General features: G+C 33.9%; 2 protein-coding genes across 2 annotated transcripts in view; one reads left to right on the forward strand and one right to left on the reverse strand.

Moving 5' to 3' along the window:
- LOC146996608 (uncharacterized) overlaps positions 1-21,309 on the forward strand; it is a 269,060-nt gene that overhangs the window by 27,282 nt on the left and 220,469 nt on the right. The gene's annotated exons all lie outside the window — the stretch shown is intronic.
- LOC118198448 (putative NADPH-dependent quinone oxidoreductase VAT1L) overlaps positions 1-21,309 on the reverse strand; it is a 68,750-nt gene that overhangs the window by 23,245 nt on the left and 24,196 nt on the right. Inside the window, exons 3-6 of the mRNA XM_085821246.1 lie at positions 17,419-17,634; positions 13,667-13,809; positions 11,036-11,139; positions 4,944-4,999 (exon numbers count right to left, since the gene is read on the reverse strand). Coding sequence (XP_085677372.1) covers positions 4,944-4,999; positions 11,036-11,139; positions 13,667-13,809; positions 17,419-17,634 — 519 coding nt within the window. The remainder of the gene's footprint in view (positions 1-4,943; positions 5,000-11,035; positions 11,140-13,666; positions 13,810-17,418; positions 17,635-21,309) is intronic.

The following is a 21,309-nucleotide window of genomic DNA, read 5'->3' on the forward strand; positions in this document are numbered from 1 at the left end:
TTAAAATACGGGGCGCCCCTAAAAGTTGTATCGGATAATGGTCCTCAATTTGTAAGTAATATATTTGAAGACATGTGCAAAAAACTGGGCATACGTCATTTAAAAATGGTCCCGTATCGGCCGCAATCAAATATAGCGGAACGGGTCAACAGAAATATAGTGAAAATTATCCGTAGTTACGTTAAAAATTTTCATAAAAGCTGGGATAACTATGTCAATGAATTTGCTTTCGCCGTTAGGACCGCAAAACATGATACAACGGGGAAAACTCCTGAGTTATTTCTAGGCAGAAAGATTATAACACCGTTAGATAAATTATTTTATGTGCAACAAAGAGCCCCAGAATTTAAAATGGGTGATATAGAAAAACTAATTAAGGAGGCAAAGAAGAATACTGAAGTAGCACACAAAAAACAAAAATTGTATTATGACTTGAAACGACGGGGAGTAACTTATAAAGTAGGGGATGAAATACTAAAAATTAAGCATTCACTTTCTTCAGCACCAGAAGATAAAACTGCCAAATTTTTTCCACGATTTGAAGGACCATATGTTATAGAAAAAATAACTCACGCTGTTGTAGTGTTAAAGGCCAGAAATGGTGAAACTTGTTCCGCAAATATTGATCAAATTAAGCCCTACTTCGATCGTAATAAAATGCAAATCTTTTCAGATCTTTTGCAGGATCCGGCACGGCAGACACCGCAGGTACAAGTTCCAGAGGTGGGAAAACGACAAGTACAAGGGCAAGCCAATGAGAGACAGAAGCAAGTGAAAAGAAAATTGCCCCGCGGAAAAATTGAAGGTAAAAAGAAAAAGAAGCCGTTCCACCGTCCAGAAAACACAGTTCACGAACACCCCCAGAATGAAGAAGGGAGAAGGACGACGTATGTGAAGAGGACCAGGAGAAATGACGGCAACTATAACCCGGCTTTAAAACGGAGGATCGACTCATCCGACAGAACTTTCCGCAGCAAAAGTCGCCGAACTGCGGAAGGGCCATCAGCGGCGGAGGAAAAAGTACAAGAAAAATTTGAACGGCCAACAACGAGGTCCAAGCAGGATCACGACAGAAGTTTCCCGGTTCCACCAAGACCAGCTGCCTTCAAACGGCCAAGACCACAAGCGGAGGACAAAAGGAAGGTGTTCAAGGGTGGCCGTACTGGTGAAAAACGGAAGCTTCCAGAGGAAAGCACTGAAGGGCGAGCCCGTACAAGAAGGAGGATCAACCAAGCTACTATCTGCTATACCTTTAAAGACTGGGCCCAGAAAAGGATGTCTGAATATTACAAAGATAAGTAAAATTTTATGTTACTTTGCAAACTTAAGTTAATCTTTCATTCTTACTGCAAGTGGCAGATTTCAAGAAGTTTTACCTCATGCGAGGTCTACCTTTATCGCCAAAAGGGCGAGAAATGAGTTGTGACCGATTTTCGTATTATGTTTTTAAATTACTCGTGCGTAAAACTAAAGTTGATGTATAATAGCGTTGTGTAAAGACTTAAATATTGTAAAAAGTTATTGTATAAATTTTATTTAAAACATTCTAGCAAGAAAGAAGTTTTAGTCTGAAAGACTTTTTGAAATGTAGTATTATTTCAATGTAGAAAGAATTGGCACTTGCTTTGAAAAGAATAGAAGTTAACAATGTACTACTAATGTATGTTTTCAAATGTGTAAAATTAACGGCATGTTGATATGTTCTTATATACATGTGAACTGTTATTTTAAATGTTAAGAAATACCGTGATATGGTAAAAGTGAAAGTAATGTTAAAAATTTGTTATTCGTGTGACTGTAAAGATTAAAATCATGACGAATATGTGGTAAAGGTTGAATGATGTAGTTAGGCTCTCTGACGCTACACTTTAGAGTTAGCCACTTTTAGAATAGTACCCCAGGGTTTAGAGTTGAAAGTAGGGTGTGTTAAGAGGTCTCGTTATGTTGAATTTTAACACGTTAGTGTTTTGATTGTAGGAGGAAGTGTTGAACACATAGACAGAAACACATTCGTGTTTGGTGTTTTTACAACACATGTCAGAGAGCACGGGGAGAGATAATTAAAATAGTCATGAATGAAATAAGAATGTTAAGAGAAGTATATTGTAGATGTTATTTGCAATGTCATTCTGTAACATTTCATTAAACTAGTTTTCCTTCCAGATCTCTGGAAGGAACCAAAATTGAATAAAGCTCCTGTTTAGATGCAGTACAGATGAAAAAGAAAAAAGATTGTTGTATATTCCGGGAGCTGCTATTGTAACAAATTTCTTTCTTTTAAATTTTCTAGTTTCTAACGAAGTTATGATTGTAAAAGGTTGGCCTCGCGTTAGATTTTAGAGCTAAAAGTTTTCAACAAGGTCGTTTTAGACCTCAGTTTCAAACTAATTAACTCTGGCGGGAAGTATGTAAGGATCTTAAGTTTTACTAACGTTTATTTTATTTTAAATCTTTACCATCACTTCTTATTTTCTACTTCCGGCCAGAATTATAAGCGTGAAGGATTTTATGCAAAGTTTGTCTGGGGAACGCCAAGTATTTAAGTGTGGCCTTTTTGACAAGCGAAAGGGAGAGGAAGCAGTGAGTTCGAAGCAGGCCGCTTACCTTAGAAGTTACGCAGTTGCTATTTGCCTTCCAGGCCAGAGGTTTTAATCCTCTTGATAAATTAAACGTATTGTAGTGTTCACAGTCTCTGTGCTACATACGCTTCCTGTTATTATAAGGCCAATCTTCCACGTATATTATTCTAAAGTTAAATTAGAGTTTAGTTTTATTTTTATATGTTTTACGTTAGACCCCGAGTGGAGGGTCATTGTATTCCGAAGTACGGAAGTCATTGTATATAAAGAAAAATAAAGGGTTTTGTATACCCTTCGTCTGTATCCTGTCTACTTACTACAATTAGTGAACATAGCTTTAGTAAGCTCTCTGTTCCTAGTCAGGTCATTGTATGTTTCCGAAGAAGGTTAGAAAAAACATTGAACCTGATAATGGTACAAAATTCGTAACACAGGAAAAGACGTAGCTTAAAAGGAAAGAAGTGTGATGATATTCCGAAGGTCATAGATCCAGCTGAGGCAATTGAATTTTTTTTTTTTTTTTAATTTTTAATGGGTAGGAAAAAAGTTACAAAGAACTCAAATCTTACAAACAGAGGTTACAAACAATAGAACTAAGAACAAAAAGACCGAAGTCATTGCCTAAGGAGCGCTCTTGCGTCCCAATATCTGGACTTCTCTGTAAGACCACGAAGAGACCCACAGCGAAGCAGGTGGTCCCTGTCCATTTCTTCTCCAAATTGACAAAGTGGGCAAATAGGATCGTTCGAAATGCCTATGCAGCGGCAAGACAATCCTGTCCTGTAGACAGGCAGAAAGCCGCAACGGCATTGCGTCTTAGACTATTGGGAATAAGAGAAGGACTTATTCTCCAACGTTTTAAGGCTGTACTTCTGAAGATATCGTGAGATATTAGATGTAAATATATATATATATATATAAAAAAAAAAAAACAGTTTAATCCTCCAATAAGAATTGGCTGGATGAGGATGTTGTAGTAAGCTGGAACCTCTTTTTGCAAGTAAGTCCGCTTGTTCACTGCCCCAAAGACCACAATGGCCGGGCACCCACTGGAGAACGATTTGTTTTCCCTTTTAAAGTGGAGTTCTCGGGAATTCTTCATATTGCAAAATTTCAGGTGTTAGTGGGTGTTTCAACAGAGCTAATTGAGTGCATGGCTGCTTCAGAATCAGAAAAAATGACTGCCTTTGCAAACTTGTAATGAATAGCTAATGATTGCTTTAGGGCTATACAAGTGGCTACTACTTTATCATCAAAGGAGATACCAATATATCCTGCAGGGACGTAGAAAGAAAAAAAGATTGGAAAACATACCGAACCCAGCTTTAAAATGACAGTCAAATTGAGTACCATCAGTAAAAATGTGCAACCACTGAATAAGTGGATATTTAACCGCAATGATCTCCAAAGCGAGAAATTTCACAACGATTGGTGCAACATCTCTGTTTCTATGGATGGTTCTCACTATGTCTAACCTTACTTCGACATTAATCATCTCCAAAGGGCTTCTGGTTGTCAAGAGAAGTTGTATATTATCTGCTGGAATCTCGAAGATCTTTCTTTATGTCTAGTACCTTTTGAATAAATTCATATTGGCACTTGTTTTCGAATTGATTTTCGTAGACGGTAATGCACATCGATCTGTTCCTCGATTATACCAAGCGTTTAGACGGACTAGCTACAATATTTGCTTGACCTCAGCCCCGTCGAAAATTTCGGGATAGCCATCCAACTACTCACAAAGAGCTGGAAATAACACTATGGGAAAAATAGTAATTATTACCGTTTGGTGTGTTTGAATAACGTAGCTGAAAGCATGAAACGTCTTTCCACAGCTTGTGTGAAGGTGATCACATCCTTTAGTAACCCTCTGTACGCGGGTAGAAAATTCATAAACGAAATTCACATTATTCACCCACGAAACAGATCTCAGTTAAAAGCTTAGTTTCTGCCGACGCGATAAGAACGTATATTCAGGATAATGAACGTATTACTCATGGATCTGCTCACAATATACGAACATAACTAACATTTTTTAACGTTAAAAAATATGATATTCATAAATAAATAATTCTAAATAGGCTTATATAAATTTTGCTCGCTCTAAATGTTTAGTCATGAATAAATATATGACCGAGCTGGCTATTTTCGTGTGAAACTTGGAATCAATCAAAGTATTGCTTGATTTAGTGATGTATGTGTTTGTATGCATCACATAACTTTCGGAATAATAACATTCCTTTTCGAAAGTAACGTAATTACTCATCTACATAGATGAAATAAAAATTTTACTCTAAGAACAAAGAATATATTCTCATATAAAACTAAACTTCATGATTAATCTTTGGACCAAAAAATACTCACTGATTTTGCAAAACTAAAGAAGCTTTTCGTTTCGCCAGATACGATGCTTGAGGTGCCTAAAAATAGAGGAAAACTTACATAATAATGTTAACATCGTAACACAGAATCTTTTAAAGTATATACTTGTTAATACACTGACGAGCCAAAACATTATGACCATCCCCACATTTTTCAATGAACTGGTCTGGATGACGCGGAGGATACGTGATTAAATGGAAAAGGCATTTAACTGCTGCTTGGAGAAGGTAAGGAATCATTCACGCATTTCCGTTTGTGAGTGATGGGAAAAGGCTGCTGATCTAAGCGAATTTGATAGAGGGCAGAGATTGTAATGGTTCGAAGAATCGAAACTGCGCGACTGGTTAGATGTTCACGATATGCCGTTGTTGGAATCTATCTAAAGTGGATAAATGATGGTGAAACTAGCAGCAGACGTCAAGGTGTTGGATGTCTACATCCAAAAGGACGTTGAAGACTGTCCCGTTTGGTACAGCAAATTCGGCGCCAGACAGTGGCTCAGCTGACAGCCCAATACAGTGCAGGCCAAAGTGTAAACGTTTTGGAACACACAGTTCAGCAGACACTGTTGGATATGGAGCTGCGCAGCAGACATCTGGCTGGTGTACCTCTGTTGACCAGGCGTCATTGTCAACTACGCCTACATTGGACCCGGGAACATCGAGACTGGACCAATGGCTAAGTGGAAGACAGTTGCTTGATCGTATGAATCACGTCGATGATCGAGTCAGGGTACGTCGTCTTCCAGGCGAACAGTTTCTACCCCCTGTACAGCAGGTCATACACAGGCTGGTGGTGGCGGTATTATGATTTAGAGGATGAAAAAAGCTTTAGAGGCTCAAAAAACCATGAAAGCCGCAACTGGCTTTCATGGTTTGTTCTACTACAACTAAGGCTCTGGAACCCTTAGTTGTGGTAGAGCAGACCATGAAAGCTCTGGACTATCTGAACATAACTGCGGATCAGCTATCTTTACGTGGCATCTATCTTCCTAACTGGAAATGTAATCTTCCAGCAGACAACGCTCTATGTTACAAGGCTCGAATTGTGTTGGAATGGATCGAGGAACATAAGGATGAATTCCAGTTAATGTCCTGGTCACTTAACTCGCGGATCTTAATATGATAGAGCACATTTGGTATGTTATGGATCAGCAGCTCCGAGCTCAAACACCACCATGTAGGAGTATCTTGATTTTGTGGTGACCGCTGCTTAGACGTTTGGTACAAACAGTCATCTACCAAGAACTGCATCCATGGTAAGACGAGTTGCGGCTGTTTGATAGGCCAAAGGTCGCGCAATGCGTTTTATTGAGTAGGTAGTCATAATGTTTTGACTCTTCAGTGTATGACGCCATTTAGGTAAGTAGCATTCAAAACTGTCATTAGTTTAATCCAGATTTCATACAAAGTTTTTTAATTATATATGCTATAATTACTCCTTGAATTCCCACTGGTACCTTACGTTAACATATAACTGAGATATTTCGAACACTTATTCGAAATTCTAAACTGTGTAATAGCCTAGGGTTTCTCCTTCTGCAATTTAAATTCTCCAAGACCTTGTTTCTTATTTGACAAACCTAAATTGAATATTTTATTAATCGAGCGAGGATTATGTTTAGGAATTCTTCACTTATCTTTGGAAAAAAAAAAGTGATGTTCCTTTTAATAACAATAATAATAATAATTCCTTTAATAAATAACAATGATAATTAAATAAATCCTTTTAATAAAAATAATAATCCTTTTAATAACCAATTATAATTATAATAACAATAATAATATTTTAATAATAATCCAACTAACAGTAATAATCCTTTTAATTAATTAACAAAAACGATATAATTACTATTAATAATAATTAATGATACGTATATTAATTAATATAATTAATAACAATAATAATGATTGTTAATAATAATTTTTTAAATATAAATTTTTTTAATAATAATAATTCCTTTAATAAATTCCTGTTTTTTTTTCTGTTTAATAAATACATAGACGAAATAAAATTAATAAATAAGATTTTTAGAAGTCCATTAAAAACTTCACAGATATTTAATAAATGATTTTAACTTATTTAAAAGAAAATGTGAATGGGAAACCAGAAGCGCTCTAGCACTCAAAGGGTTTCCATAAAATATTAGAAAGTAATTTTATGAAAGGTAAATTCATCATAAAATAAAGTCAACAAAAATTTCCTCTGAACATTCCGAGTCTTTTTTTCTTCATAAATGAGCAAGAATTTTAAAAATTGCCTGAAGTTTTGTTTTATGACTACCTATCAAAAATTGAAAAGTGCATATTTTCTTTCAAATCTCAAGTGTTAGATTTCTTGCGTTTATCAGATTTGCTCGTAAAAGCAGATTTTCCCGGAAGATTAAAATTTAAATCTCTTCTTTGTTAAATTTATATGTGTGTAAGCTTTGTTATTTCACACTGGAAGTTTGTGGTTTATGAACATAAAGTAAAATATATTCCTTAGATTCAATGTGCATGTGCAATCTGCACACACATACACACACCAGAATTAAATAAAAGTAAAGGAGGAGACAGTTCTACACCTCCTGTTTTCTTGAGCCAATTGACAAAATTCAACTTGCGTTTTTCATGTCTCAAAAGCGCGACTTAGGATATAGCAGTGTTCTAATATAGGTAATTTTGACTCCAAACCGAACTTTTTCTGAAATGATCAAACCGACTTTTTTCCATACTTCTTTTCTACGACTCAAATTATGCCTAGACATTAAATTTTGTACAATTTGTTGAGGAATTTACCGAAAAGTTAAAAAAAATTTCTTCTCTCATTTTTTTTTTCAGTTTGCGCCAAGAATAATTAACTTGGCGAAATTTTTAATTTGTGTTAACCTGTTTCCCTTTCATTGTGCACGATCGAAAAAAAAAAAAAAAAAAAATGCGCCTCGTTCATTCTTTCAAGTAATTTTAACAGAGTAAACCACTTTTGGCGTTATTATCGCTTATAACAAATATGCAAAATTTAAAAACGCTCCAATATGTCAGTTCACATATATTTTGAGCAATTTTGAATTAAAAACTCTAATGTTTTACAAGCATGCCTAGAAACACATCAACTTTAAGGTGACGGTAAAAATGTTACCTTATATATATGCGGCTTAAGTGTTTGTCGCCGATAGTTTATTGGTTACTTGCGTAACTGTGCTAGCCAATGGTTTCTCATACATTTAGTTTTCAAATCCAAGTTCAGAATTTTTTTTATTGTTGCCAAAACTAGATATGAAATACAATGTTGCCAATAAATGCATTTTTCTTTAAAATTATTAAATTTGTTTTTGTATTTTAAACTAGATTTTCAGCTGAACGCAAATTGAGCGTGTCAGGGCAAACGTGAACATGTGTTTGCAGTGGCAATCATCTGTTTTTGAAATGGTTTACAATTGTAATTATATCTTTATTCCACGGAATCTGTTCACGAGGATATTTGTTATTTAGTTCTTGCCAGAGTGGGATCAAGTATTTACACTTTTCATTTTAAACAAAAAATCATTTTGTGCAGTAAGTAAATTAATTCAGATTAATTCAGTTTGAATTAGCAGACACCTTTGCACAAATCATTTTAATTACAATTTAAAACATCTAGAACAGCGGTCATTTCGTATGACCGCCGGGCTTTCTAGTAAGTTATAACACAAAAATGTTTTCGAAAAATTTATAAAAATTATTAAAAAATAGAAGTTTTAAAAATAGATCAGAAAATATAGCGAATTTTATTTTATTATTTGGAGTTATTATTTGGAGTGAACCTAAATTTGGAACCGTGAAAGAAGGAATAAATTATGTTTAATTAAAAAAGAAAAAGAAATATTAACAAAAATATACCAAATTCAATTGGCGCTTTCGAGAGATGAGAAACGCAAGTTAAATTTTGTAAATCGGCTTACTAGAACAATAGATATAGAAATGTTCCCCCCCTTTTTTTATGGAGAGTGTACATAGGCTTGTCTTTTACCAAAACTAAAGGAATGTAAAGAAGATGTATATGTGTTTTGTAAACAATAGCAGAATTTTAATGATTAATACTCTTATTTTAATAGTAAGCTTTTTACTTCCTTGTACGAAGTAAAAAGGAAGTATTGTAATCACGAAAAGCTTCAGGCAGCATATTCCAACGAAAATATCCACTTTGACCGCTTTCGAATGCAATTTAACGATGTTTTTACGTAATATCTATACGTAAGGACAGAATAAAAGACTCTTCTCCTCCAAAAAAACTAAAAAACTGCTTTAAAATGAATTCTGAAGAGAATTTTTTGTGGCGTCTGTACGAACGTATGTACGTACGTGCGTACGTGCGTGCGTACGTACGTATCTCGCATAACTCAAAAACGAGTAGCCTCAGAACGTTGAAATTTTGTATATAAGACTACTATAACATGTAGATGTGCACCTCGTATTTTGGTTTCAATCGGCCGCGCCAAACGTATATAAATATATTTATAAATATATCCACTCTGTTACCCGGCTCAGTGATCTCAGTTTCTTTACTCAATTGTTGTAAATTGTACATTTTTTGCTTTAAAAATGATTGAATTATATTGTTTTTATCTTCTGGTTAAAGTTTTTATGCCTTTCGTAATTCTGGAAGCAATATTTGTACAATTATCAACAATTTAAAAGCTGTTTAAGTGCGGATACGTTTTAAATAACATGGCGGACATATTTGTTTACATTTGAAGCAGCAGAATTGTAGATTTGTTGATCTAGAGATACTAAGCTTCGCAACACAAAAATAACGCCTTCATTTATTATTGCGAATTAAATCATGCTTAATCCTTTCTGGAATTTTTTCGAGAAAATAAGTATTTAAGATTTACTTCGTAATTTTTAATACAGATATTTTAAGTTTTTATGTATTTTTGCCTTGTCGCGAAGTAAGAACTGAATTAGTTGAATGAGAAATACTCAATCGTCTGTGAAAAACTGTTTCTTTTTCGTTTTGTTTGCTTAATTTCTTTTATACATCGTTCTAGCTTTGTTATAGTATTTGAATAGAACATGTGGCAACGATTAGATAATTCTTTAAATGATATAAATTTTGTGCATTCTGAGTTATAATATGAACGAAATATAATACTGTTAAGTAAACTTAGCGCCAGAGTGTCGCTATGTTAAACAAAGTGAATTTTAAAGAATGCATTTATTCTATTGTGGTTTATGCGCCTGTCGGCGAAAGTAGGTTTAATTCAATCTAATAAGTTAAATGAAATGCAAGAAAAAATGCGTATAATTTAATATTCCGTACAAGGAAGTCATGTGGTGTACACATCAGATTTTTTCCATAAATTAAACTATAAATTTTGTATAATGTCTCATTCTGCAAATTTTTATAAAAAGCAATAAGACACGGGATGATAGATATAAAAATGTAATAAAAAGATAAAAGAGCATAAACAGAAAACTGTATAAATTTTATAAGGTATTTCTCCTATCTTTTTAGCATGCCTTCGCGGTGTAGTGGTCGGCTCGCTTGGCCCGTATTCGAGAGGTCCGAGGTTCGAGTCTCGGCAAGGGCAATGCACATTTTTCACTTCTTCTTCTTCAAAAATCCTTAATATCTCTACAAGTTAAAAACCAAATTCAGTTCTTTTTCAATAACCCGTATATTTTGAATGCTGTGTAGCAGAAACAAATGATACGAAATAAACTATAATGTTTTTAAATCTGTGCGTACATGTATATTCGTAAGGTAATTAGAAAATTAAAATTTTATTGCACATTTTTCAATCTTAGGCATTTCAAATTTCATTTTCTTCGTTCGCATGATTTTAATAATGGAAAAGAGTTTTAACGTATTCTGTGAGTGCATTTTACACTAAGTACTCACAGTTAAATAAATAAAGTTAATTTCTCCCTGCTGTAATTTACATTACAAAAATATAGCAAAGTTTAATCAAATAGGTTGTTACTATGACTATTTAGTATTAGGTAATTTACCAAAATTTCATTTTAATCAAACTCGTCAAAAAATAAAGTACTCTAAAAACATCAATGCTCATTATAAATCTTGTCAGAAAAGAATTATAGAATTCTTACCGTACAAAATGTATCGACCGAGGGGCTTAAGAAGGCTGTATCCTTTATTTGCATCTTCTCCACATAAACAATCGAGTACAAGATCTACGCCTTCGGGCAGTAATCTAAAAAATTTTAATGTCGGGAATACAGAACAAAACGCTTCAACATAAACAGAATTTTATAGTATAGGAACTTTGAATTATAAATCATTGCTTGCATTTCAAAATAAATATAACTTGCAGGAAAAAATAAAGTTGGTCATAAAAGAGAGGCGGGTTAATTATTTACTTTTAACTACACATTTTTATTTACATTATAAGATTTACATTATTCTGCAACAATATGCTTTCTGTCAAACTTCCGAGTATTTTGCATAATTTCGATCTCACGTATTTCGAAACTGGCCTTGAAAACGGTTTATGAACCGTCATATTTGCAAATTAAATTCTTCCTTAGTGAAAAAAAATGCTATTTTTAAGGGGGTTCATACACCTTTTAAACCCCTTATGATCTTCGAATGTGTGACTGTCGCAAGAATTGGGATAACTTATTTATTTTAAAAGCAATTACTTCCAACTTTTTATGGCTGACTACATAATATAGCTGCTTTCTGAAATCGTAATCAGAAAGTTTGTGTTGCCACAAACATTTTTATAATTTAATCTGCTTTGTGACAAAAATTTTCGTCATGTTTCCACCTTGCGCGCACAGTTTAAAATTGTGTGTTGCATTATTTAATTCCATAGTTTATATATAGCTTTTATAACATTTGGAAACTACTGTAAACCAAAAAAACTGAGAATTTAATGTTAAATTTTTATTTTATTTGGAATTGAGTTTATGAAATGTATTTTATTAAAAAAATATGTAATGTTTAATGTAAAAATCCGTAATGTATTTTATTAAAAAAATCTGTAATCTGTAACGTGCATAAAATTTTTTAATATTAAAATATTCGTCAGATTTTTGGTTCAGTTAGAAAATAGTGCCCAAATAAAAAATTCCATCAAATTTCAAGTATAGCCATTTTTAAAATATCATGCGCACAAGGTGGAAACATGACGAAAAATTTTGTCACAAAGCTGATTAAATTAAAAAAATATTTGTGGCAACACAAACTTTCTGGTTATTAGTTTCCAAAGCAGCTATATTATGTAGTCAGCCGTAAAAAGGTGGAGATAATTACTTTTAAAATCAATAAAATATCTCAATTCTTGCAACAGTCACATAATTCGAAGCACATAAGGGGTTTAAGGTGTATGAGCCCCCTTAAGATGAAAAAGCTAATTTATTAAACGTTTTACAATCTTACCTAATACGAAAGTTTTATTAATGCACCAAATACTAAAGTATTAAATCTGTTATTATAATTAATTACATGAGCACCTCAGAATATAGTAACCACATCAAGTAGAAATGAAGGCTTATTATCTAAAAGAAAATATGGGGTTTATTTAATCGATGACTAGTATGACTTAAAAGTTTAAGCTAAGTCACGGAATCAAGTTGACGCCACGAGTTTTGAATTAAAAGTTACGTGTTCGGGAAGTTTGCTTTTGGATGTAAATTGCGAGATTTATTATGAGAATACTGTTAAATAAACGTCTAAAAACTTCATTTCTTTGAATAATGATCTTAGACATGTACATTAGGGTGGAGCGAAAAAACTGTTTTTTGAAATTTATATTGCCTGAGTCGTTATATGGTTCTATATGAGCTAGAATTAACTGTGTTCAAAATATACCGAGAATAGAAAATATAGTAAAGTAGCCAGAAAACAAACACGCGCCGCTAAGGACTCCAAAGCCCTCTCTCTCTCCTAAGGACTCCTAAGCACAGTTTCTTAACCATTTGCGGCAGACCTAAAAATTTCCTTCTGTACGCACAGAAAAATTGAATGAAAAAGGATTTATAGTTTACTATAGGTTACTCTCAACCTTCTTTATTTATAGTAGATGGCAGCTCAACACAAACCGATCCATATATTTTAGCCATGTTTAGTTTTTTAAGAACCTCATTTTTCAAAGAAATCTTCCAGATTTATTTTAGGGTATAAAAGGAATTATTGGAAAAAATATTTATATGTTATTTTTGGCTGTATGCTAATCTCCTTATTCTATATTAGTTTTAAATTTTTACCTTGAAATCTTGCCTAAAATCGAACGGCGAACCCTAGATGTGCCGAGACCGGGCTCACCGATAATCTAGGACAACCGAGAGTCTGTATTCTTTGTTTCTCCGCATCTCATCTCTCAGTTCATTGACAACAATGCTCGTTTCAGCACTCTTTTCGAAGCTCTCTTGGACCAGTGTGCCACTTTGGGCACACACACAGAACTAAAACGATAAGGGCTATCTTCACAAAATTTTGCTTGTGTACTCCTCTAGGCCTAATTAGTGTGCTTACTTTTCTTTTTTTTAATCAAAACTCCGACTATAAAAGGTGGCGGGCCGAAAAGGGTTAAGTAGGTTGAATATTGTTTGAATACTCCTTCTAACTGATTTGCATAAAACTCACTCTGTTAGGGAATAGTAGAATAGACAGTTAACTTAAAATAAATGTTAGAACGTCACCTCTACACACACATTTGCGATAACAGATGAAAATTCACAGTAAATCATTATAATAAGTAAATGGTAAAGAATTACTTTTTGATTTCTTGAACATAATCTGCGCTGTGGTCAAACAGATGAGTAAAATATTCAGATATACTCTCATGTTTATGCTTGGAAGCTGTCCCGATGAGCGTTATATTGGGAACTGTCTTACAGAGGACTGCTACAGCTAATCCCTGAAAGAAAAAAAAACGCGAATTATAGGAATTTAAGAAATGTAATTTCGTAAGGAAACTAATGCACAAGGAGCAATCTTTAGAACCATGGCTTTAGAACAAACATAATTATAATTATGCCTGTCTAAAACGGAATTCTAAATTGAAATGGAAATTAAATGCTTCAGAAATCATAAATTTTAATCAAAATGTTTTAAGAATGCTTTCATTCAATTATATAAACTTTCACAGACAATAGTGCGAGGAATATTCAAAGGTTCAGATAAAAGCAGGCTTTGCAGCTTTTGTAGATAATTACCGTCCATATTGCATGTTATGAAAATAAGATTTCCATAATTCTCGAAACTGCGAATGCAGCTATATCATTATTGGCGGTCGCCGAAAGAGTTAATCTTCTTCGGAAACGATGAAAAATATTACTAAGAGGGATGAAAAGTATCATAATGTTCGCATATTTATCGAGTTTTAAGTAGTTATTTAGATAGTTAAAAATAATAGTTATACTCCCTTACGGTTATGTTAAGTAATTAAAAAGTAACCAAAAAGAATCTGAAAGGTTTTAGATTTATATTACGCCTAAAAGGGTGTTTTTTTAACATTTTATGTGTTACCTTTATTGATTAAATATCATGTTCTTCTCACTTAAACCATAAAATTCAATTCAACAACAATATCACACAATATTGTTACGTTTTTTTCTTTTCTTCTGCCAGCAGTTGTTATGTTATTTTCTTCCTTCACGTTCGTACGAGGTTTGTGTGGATTTGGAGTGAATAACGACGACACTTGATGAAGTATCGAAATACACTTTATTTGCCAGTATTGTCAGGACTCCAAAACACGTTTTACAGTCGTCGAACTATTATAAACACGCTGACACGTTAAGCGACACAGCCTTCACACTCTCAGGCAATAACGGTGGAGACAGCTTCACTGCAAAGCACCCGAGTACAGCTCTCAACTCTGCTTGGTCGTTCTCGGAACTGTACGTACTCTCGAGGCTCTCCACACGATGCACTTGACGATACACAAGAGGTGCTCTCGACTCAGCACAGTCTAAGACAAAACTCGACGACGCACTAAAAGACTCTCTCGATGCACTCGACGACCCACTCGGCGCTAGACTTCGAGACACTCGCTCAGTGACTGACTATCAGTTCGCTAGACGATGCACACACACTAATTAACTGCGGACCAGCAGGGTTTATATAGCTTTCGGCTTGTGTTCGAGAACATTCTGGGCTAAACCGGTAAGAATTCGTTCCACAAGGTTCTCCATCCGTCCATAGTATATCGTCAAGTCTGTTGCCAAATGGGCGATTTCTCGCCAAATGTGGCAACCCTGCTTTCCCTTGCGATTTTATGGCAACCCTAAAACTGCTTTGCGGGGAAGCTATCTTACCGCGCTTGTACATTCGTAACAATATTTAAAAACAGTATATCTTTAGAATTTCCGATAAAAAGTCTCGCGCGCCGGAGATAAAAATATTTTTTCCGTACAGTGTTGCGACTGCTCGCTTCGTAATCGTTGATTTTTTTTTTATCGAAAATCCGTTACAGTTTTAGAAAATTTTAAATAGATAATAAAACAAATTCGAAATTAAAAATTCGGGGTTCCATGTGCCCATGTTCGGCTGGAGGACCACGTTATTCAAAACTGGATGGCTCTAGATAGCGTTGTGTTTTCACAAAGCAAGAAATAATTCATGCAGATTTTTCATTATTTAGTTTCTTCAAATATAATGCATGGCGATAATATTGGGTGACAACAATCTGAAAAGTGAATCGACGCAAAATGCTGTTTTGAAATTAATAGCTCTCCTGGGTTAACGCTCTTTGGACTAAAAATAATTTATTTCGACAGATACTTTTATTTAAACATTTTCTTTCTTTTCATAAAACTCATCATAAAAATCTGAGGCATCACATTACAAATTGGTAATGGTTTTTATTCATTAAAGACAAAATGTTTCTATGTTCGTAGACAATATGTGATCTCCATAGACCTTCGAAACTTCCAAACGTTGCTTGTTCCCCCCCCCCACACCTTCGTAACTGTAATACCTTCGTAACTTTGAAATGTATCTGATCCTTCTTGTAATCGAAGAAACAAAACAGAAATTCATACTATTCGAAGTCACAAAATGCGAAAACATTATACACACGTCATAGATTAAGGGTAGCAAGATATAGAAATATTTATTTTTTATCCGAGGTAAAAATGAAGAACTTTCGAGTTTGCGGTCTGATTGACATATCTACTTGTCTTGAAATAACAAATTTCAGTCGGCCAGCGAACTTAAAATTCACCTTATTTACCCGAGATAAACATGTGAACAAAGCTATCTCAAATAAAAAATGTTTATCTTAAATAAGTTTGTATAAAAATATCTCAAGCATATCAGCTTTACGAAATAACTCCTTGCGGCTCTTTTACACGAGTACTAAACTTTATTATCTTTACCGGCGTAAAATGCTCGTTGTTACTTCTGTAAGAAAAGTAAACTGTCTTATTTTATATAAGTATAGGTGTAAGAATAAAATAATTCAACCATTTTACAACATTCAACCATCTGTCTCTCCTAAATATGCATTTATTAAGAAGGGAATTAAAAAAAGTGTCCACGTTTTTTAATTTCTTATACGAAGTAAAAGAAGTATTGTAATCCCGAAAACTTTTGGGTATCATATTTCAACGAAAATATCCGTTTTGACCGCTACTGAATGCAATTTAACAAAGTTTTGTGTGACATCTGTACATACGGACAGAATAAAGGACTCTTTTCCACCCAAACGGATTATAAAATTGATTTAAAATGGATTGAGAAGAGAATTTTTAGTGACGCACAGACAGGGTTACCCAAAACGAGTAGCCCCAGAACGTTTAAATCTTGTATATAGGGACTGTAGTTGTGCACCTCCCTTTTTGGTTTCAATCGGCCGCACCAGTCGTATATATACCCACTCTATCACTCGGTTCGGTGTGCTGAGTTTTTTTAATTCTTATATGTTAATAAATTGTGCATTTTTTTGCTTTAAAAATGATTCAATTATGTTGCTTTTATCTTGCAGTTAAGGTTTTGATGTCTTTAGTTAATCTGCATGCAAAAATTGTAGAATTATTAACAATTTAAAAGTTGTTTAACCGTTTGCGGCACAGTGTGTCCGGTCTGTATACACCTAAAAATTTCCTTCTGTACGCACAGAAAAATTGAATGAAAAAGGATTTATAGGTTACTATAGGTTACTCTGAACCTTCTTTATTTATAGTAGATGGCAGCTCAACACAAACCAGTCCATATGTTTTAGCCATGTTTAGTTTTTTAAACCCTCATTTTTCAAAGAAATCTTCCAGATTTTTTTTAGGATTTCTTTTAAACGCAAAATAAATAACGCTGGTAATTCGGTCCGAGTTCCAAATTCCGCGAAAGGACAGGCTGCATGGGCGTTCTCGTGGTTTTTCCATGTGTAACGTGTTAATACCTTTAACGTGTAAATAACGTAATAATAACGTGTTTCCCTTAGAAAGTCCTTCACGGAGACATCCCTTCCTTCCGTATATTTCCTAAAGGCGGAACACGTAAATAATAATACTAGCTGAGTACTTACCACGCTTCCTCCTGCAGAGTGTATTAAAACTTTCTGCCCGCTTTGTAGATTTCCTATATCGAAAAGTAAACAATAAGCAACTACGTAGTTCATCAGCATCGAGACGGCTTCTTGGTGTCCCATTCCAGACGGCAAAGTATAAACATATCTGGCCGGAACGCAGGCTAACTCGGCCCAGGCTTTAAATTCAGTCAGAGCTGCTACCGAGTCGTTCACCTGGTAAAAACAAAGAAATGGGATGAGAGTAACAAAACACCACTATTCAATTCAAATATATGCCAATACTACAACTGAAATCGTACCACTTCTAAATGGTCCATAAAATCCTTATCCTCATTCATTCAGAGATTAAATTTATTTAAATGTAATCCTAAATTAAGGTTTAATCATAAATTAAGGTTTCCTTAAACCATGTTTTGATATATTTCGTATAAAAATATTTATTAATATAGTTCTCAAAATTAGAAATATATAATCTTAAATTATGGTTTAGAGGTGGGCTTCTTAAACTTTTTTCAGTCGCGACCCCTTTTTATCATTGAGATTTTTTTCGCGACCCCAGAACCCCCATAATATTTACGAAAATTTTGTGGACCCCCCATAAGCATTGCGCAAATCCGACACACGCGTGAGTGAAACTGTCAAATTTACTGTAATATACTATTGCAGTTTTAGGTCATGAACTTTAATTTCTAATTTTAAGACACAGAACAATGTGAAAATTTTAAATAAGTAACAGACGAAATGACAGCGTCACGATCAAAGCAAGTAAAATGAACGTTTATATTATAAGAAGAATGCTTAGAAATGTTTTCATTTTTTCCTTTGTCTGTATTGTCTTTACTTTATCTATTTTCAGATACATTCTGTAAAAATATTTGGTAATTGAAAAATTATAATCAAAAGTTAAGGAAATATCAAAACTGCTAAAACTTTTGGCGATCCACTGCTGCAGGTTCCCCGAGCCCCATGGGGGTCGCGACCCACAGTTTAAGAAACTCTGGTTTAGAGAAATCGTAATGTTTTACTATTTCATACGGAAATAAATTTAAAATATGTAATTTCAATTTTATATATGGCGATATTAGCAGAGTAATGATTATTTCCAAGAGATATTTCATAAAAGAATACTGTCTGATCATTAATTATTACTACAATTTGAATTTTTATGAGGCTGTATATGAGTGACAAAAACTCGCTCTGAATAAGAATTCATATTTACTCAGTAGTCAGTTTAATCAGTCAGTGCATGTTATTCCTTCAGTCGCTCTTTAAAATGGGGAAGTATATTAGGTATTTTCTGCCTCCTTCCAGCATGCCTTCGTGGTGTAATGGTAGCACATTCGGCGCATATTCGAGAGGTCCAGGTTTGAGTCCCGGCGAGGACAAGTTTTTAAGATGTTGTGTAAATATATCTTCTTTTTATTTAAAGTTTTCTCGACAACAGAAACTACTGAGTAATTAGTAAAATATTATTGAATTCTTATTAATGAATGCTTCTTGTTCGATATTATTTTCGGTTCAAATTTGCAATAGGTGATAAATAATTTTCCTGTCTTTCTCATGAGAAGGAACAAATTTAACAGTTTTACGCTGTGCCACCGCTAGCTTAGTTTAATATTAATGAAAAATAACTTTGCTATCCTTATAGAGTCATTAGGTTAATTGGAAGCAGAAAAGATGAAAAATATGCAACCCCCTTCGCCGGGAATCGAACCACGGACTTCTGGAATACCGACCGAGCGTGCTACAGTTACATCACGAAGGCACTCTAGGGAAGTGGGAAAAATACCTTATATATTCTTTTTAATAGGGTTTTAGGGGACCTAGTCGCCAAATCCTAGGTGCGGAGAATCATCATCCACAACCCTTTTAGTTCGGGCGCCACTTGCCAGGACTTGAGTTTGTCTTGATTTGCTTTGGAAACATGATGTGTCCTGAATCGGAAATGGGAGCTTACTCAAGCTATGTTCAAAAATGTGTGGAATGGACGACACAAGCAGGAAGGCTATACGAAACCCTTTATTTTCTGTACTTTACAGGTACTCCCGAACTTCGGGATACAGAGACCAACCACTTGTGGTCTGAACTTAAGAAATATAAAACTACTAACTAAAACTCTAACTAAAAGCTAATTTGAATTAGTATACAAATGCCTAGCACTAAGACTTGCCATTATTTAAAAGGGAACGTATGCAGTACGCCGAGCTGCTGAAACTACAATACGTTTATCAAATATCAAGAGGGCTAAACTTCTGGCCTTAAAGGCAAACAGCAACTGAGTGAAAACTCGTAGAACTGCAGTGGCAAGCGGCTTGCTTCCTAAATCTCCTTCTCTCTCCCTAACTCTTGGCAAAAAACCACGACTTAAATACTTGGGCGTTAGCAAGACAGTTTGCATAAACAAGTTAAAGCATTGGCCGGAAGTAGAAAATAAGAAGTGATAGTATAGTTTTAAAATAAAATAAACGTTAGTAAAACTTAGGATCCTTACATCCTTAACGATATGATATCTTCATATTTGGGTTGCACAAACTCAAATGTGTTAGGCTTTTCGCTGTGAGAAAGATAAAAAAAATCATTTGTACCCTCTACTGATTTGAATCACGGATCTTCGAAAACTAGCTGGATGTACTTACACCAAACAGCATGTACGAGTGAATGGAATCATTCATAACAACATTAATAACTTCATTTGCTAATAATAATTCTATATTTTTATATATTAATTTCATTTCAGTGCCTGGTTTTCGTACGAAGCTAAATGTTTATTAAAAAAAAACAGAATATTGAAACAGAATATTCGAATACTTCAATTTTTTTTATAAAAAAGAGGAGGGGGGGAATCTAATTTCTAAGCAAATACTAGATCGAGAAAAAAAATACTGAAAAAAATCTAAAGCAAAAAATTAACAAAAAATCAATTCAAAGTTTAATTTCATCTCGAAGGTATTTTTGTATCGAAATCGAAAGGACGATTCATTTCAATATCACTCTTTGGTCAACGCATTTCTTGGAAAAATATTAATGCATTTTATGGTTTAATTTGTGAGCTAAATCGGAATTCGTGGTTGAAAGAATACTACGACTACATTTGCTTAGAGTTGAAGGGTGATTAAGAACGTTTTATTTCGAAAGCGGTTGAAAATGTTTTTTCTGCCAAATGATTATTCTAAAATGGATTATTTTCTAAAAAACAAACTGAAAGCGATTTGTACAATTTTGGGAAATCTTTATATTCGGTTTATTATATTATTATGTTTACAGTACTATTTTGGGAAATCTTTCTATTCGGTTTATTATATTATTATGTTTACAGTACTATTTTGGGAAATCTTTATATTTGGTTTATTATATTATTATGTTTACAGTACTATTTTGGGAAATCTTTATATTCGGTTTATTATATTATTATGTTTACAGTACTCTTTTGGGAAATCTTTATATTCGGTTTATTATATTGTTACGAATTTGCTATTTAAAAAGCTAATGTTAGTTCAATTATAAATTAAATGGTTTTATTTCTCGCGCAGTGCAGCGCGTGACGAATATTAAAAGAAAGCTAAGCCGGAAAAATTAAAAATACAAGAGCGCGTGCGTTAAATAAATAAATATCTCTTTTTGATTTCGAGAAAGTACTGGAAAATTCTAGTGCGTGATTTTAAAATCTTATAAAAGGAGGAAAACATCTCAGTTAGTAGTAGTTGCTTAGTTTGTTGTTGTTTAGAAAACTGCTCTTGTTGATTGTAGCGAATTCGCGGATTAGCGTTCTTTAGCTGTTTTGAATTACGTTCTATTGGATATTTGAGTAGTTAAAAGATAACTACTGTGAGATATTGTAATACTGCATGATAATTTGAGAAAATTTAGGCATTTTTGTTGTGATAATAA

Source organism: Stegodyphus dumicola, chromosome 7 (assembly GCF_044657685.1).
Source record: "Stegodyphus dumicola isolate Sdum_Otavi_A_Nest chromosome 7, ASM4465768v1".
In the NCBI taxonomy this organism is placed as follows: Eukaryota; Metazoa; Arthropoda; class Arachnida; order Araneae; family Eresidae; genus Stegodyphus; species Stegodyphus dumicola.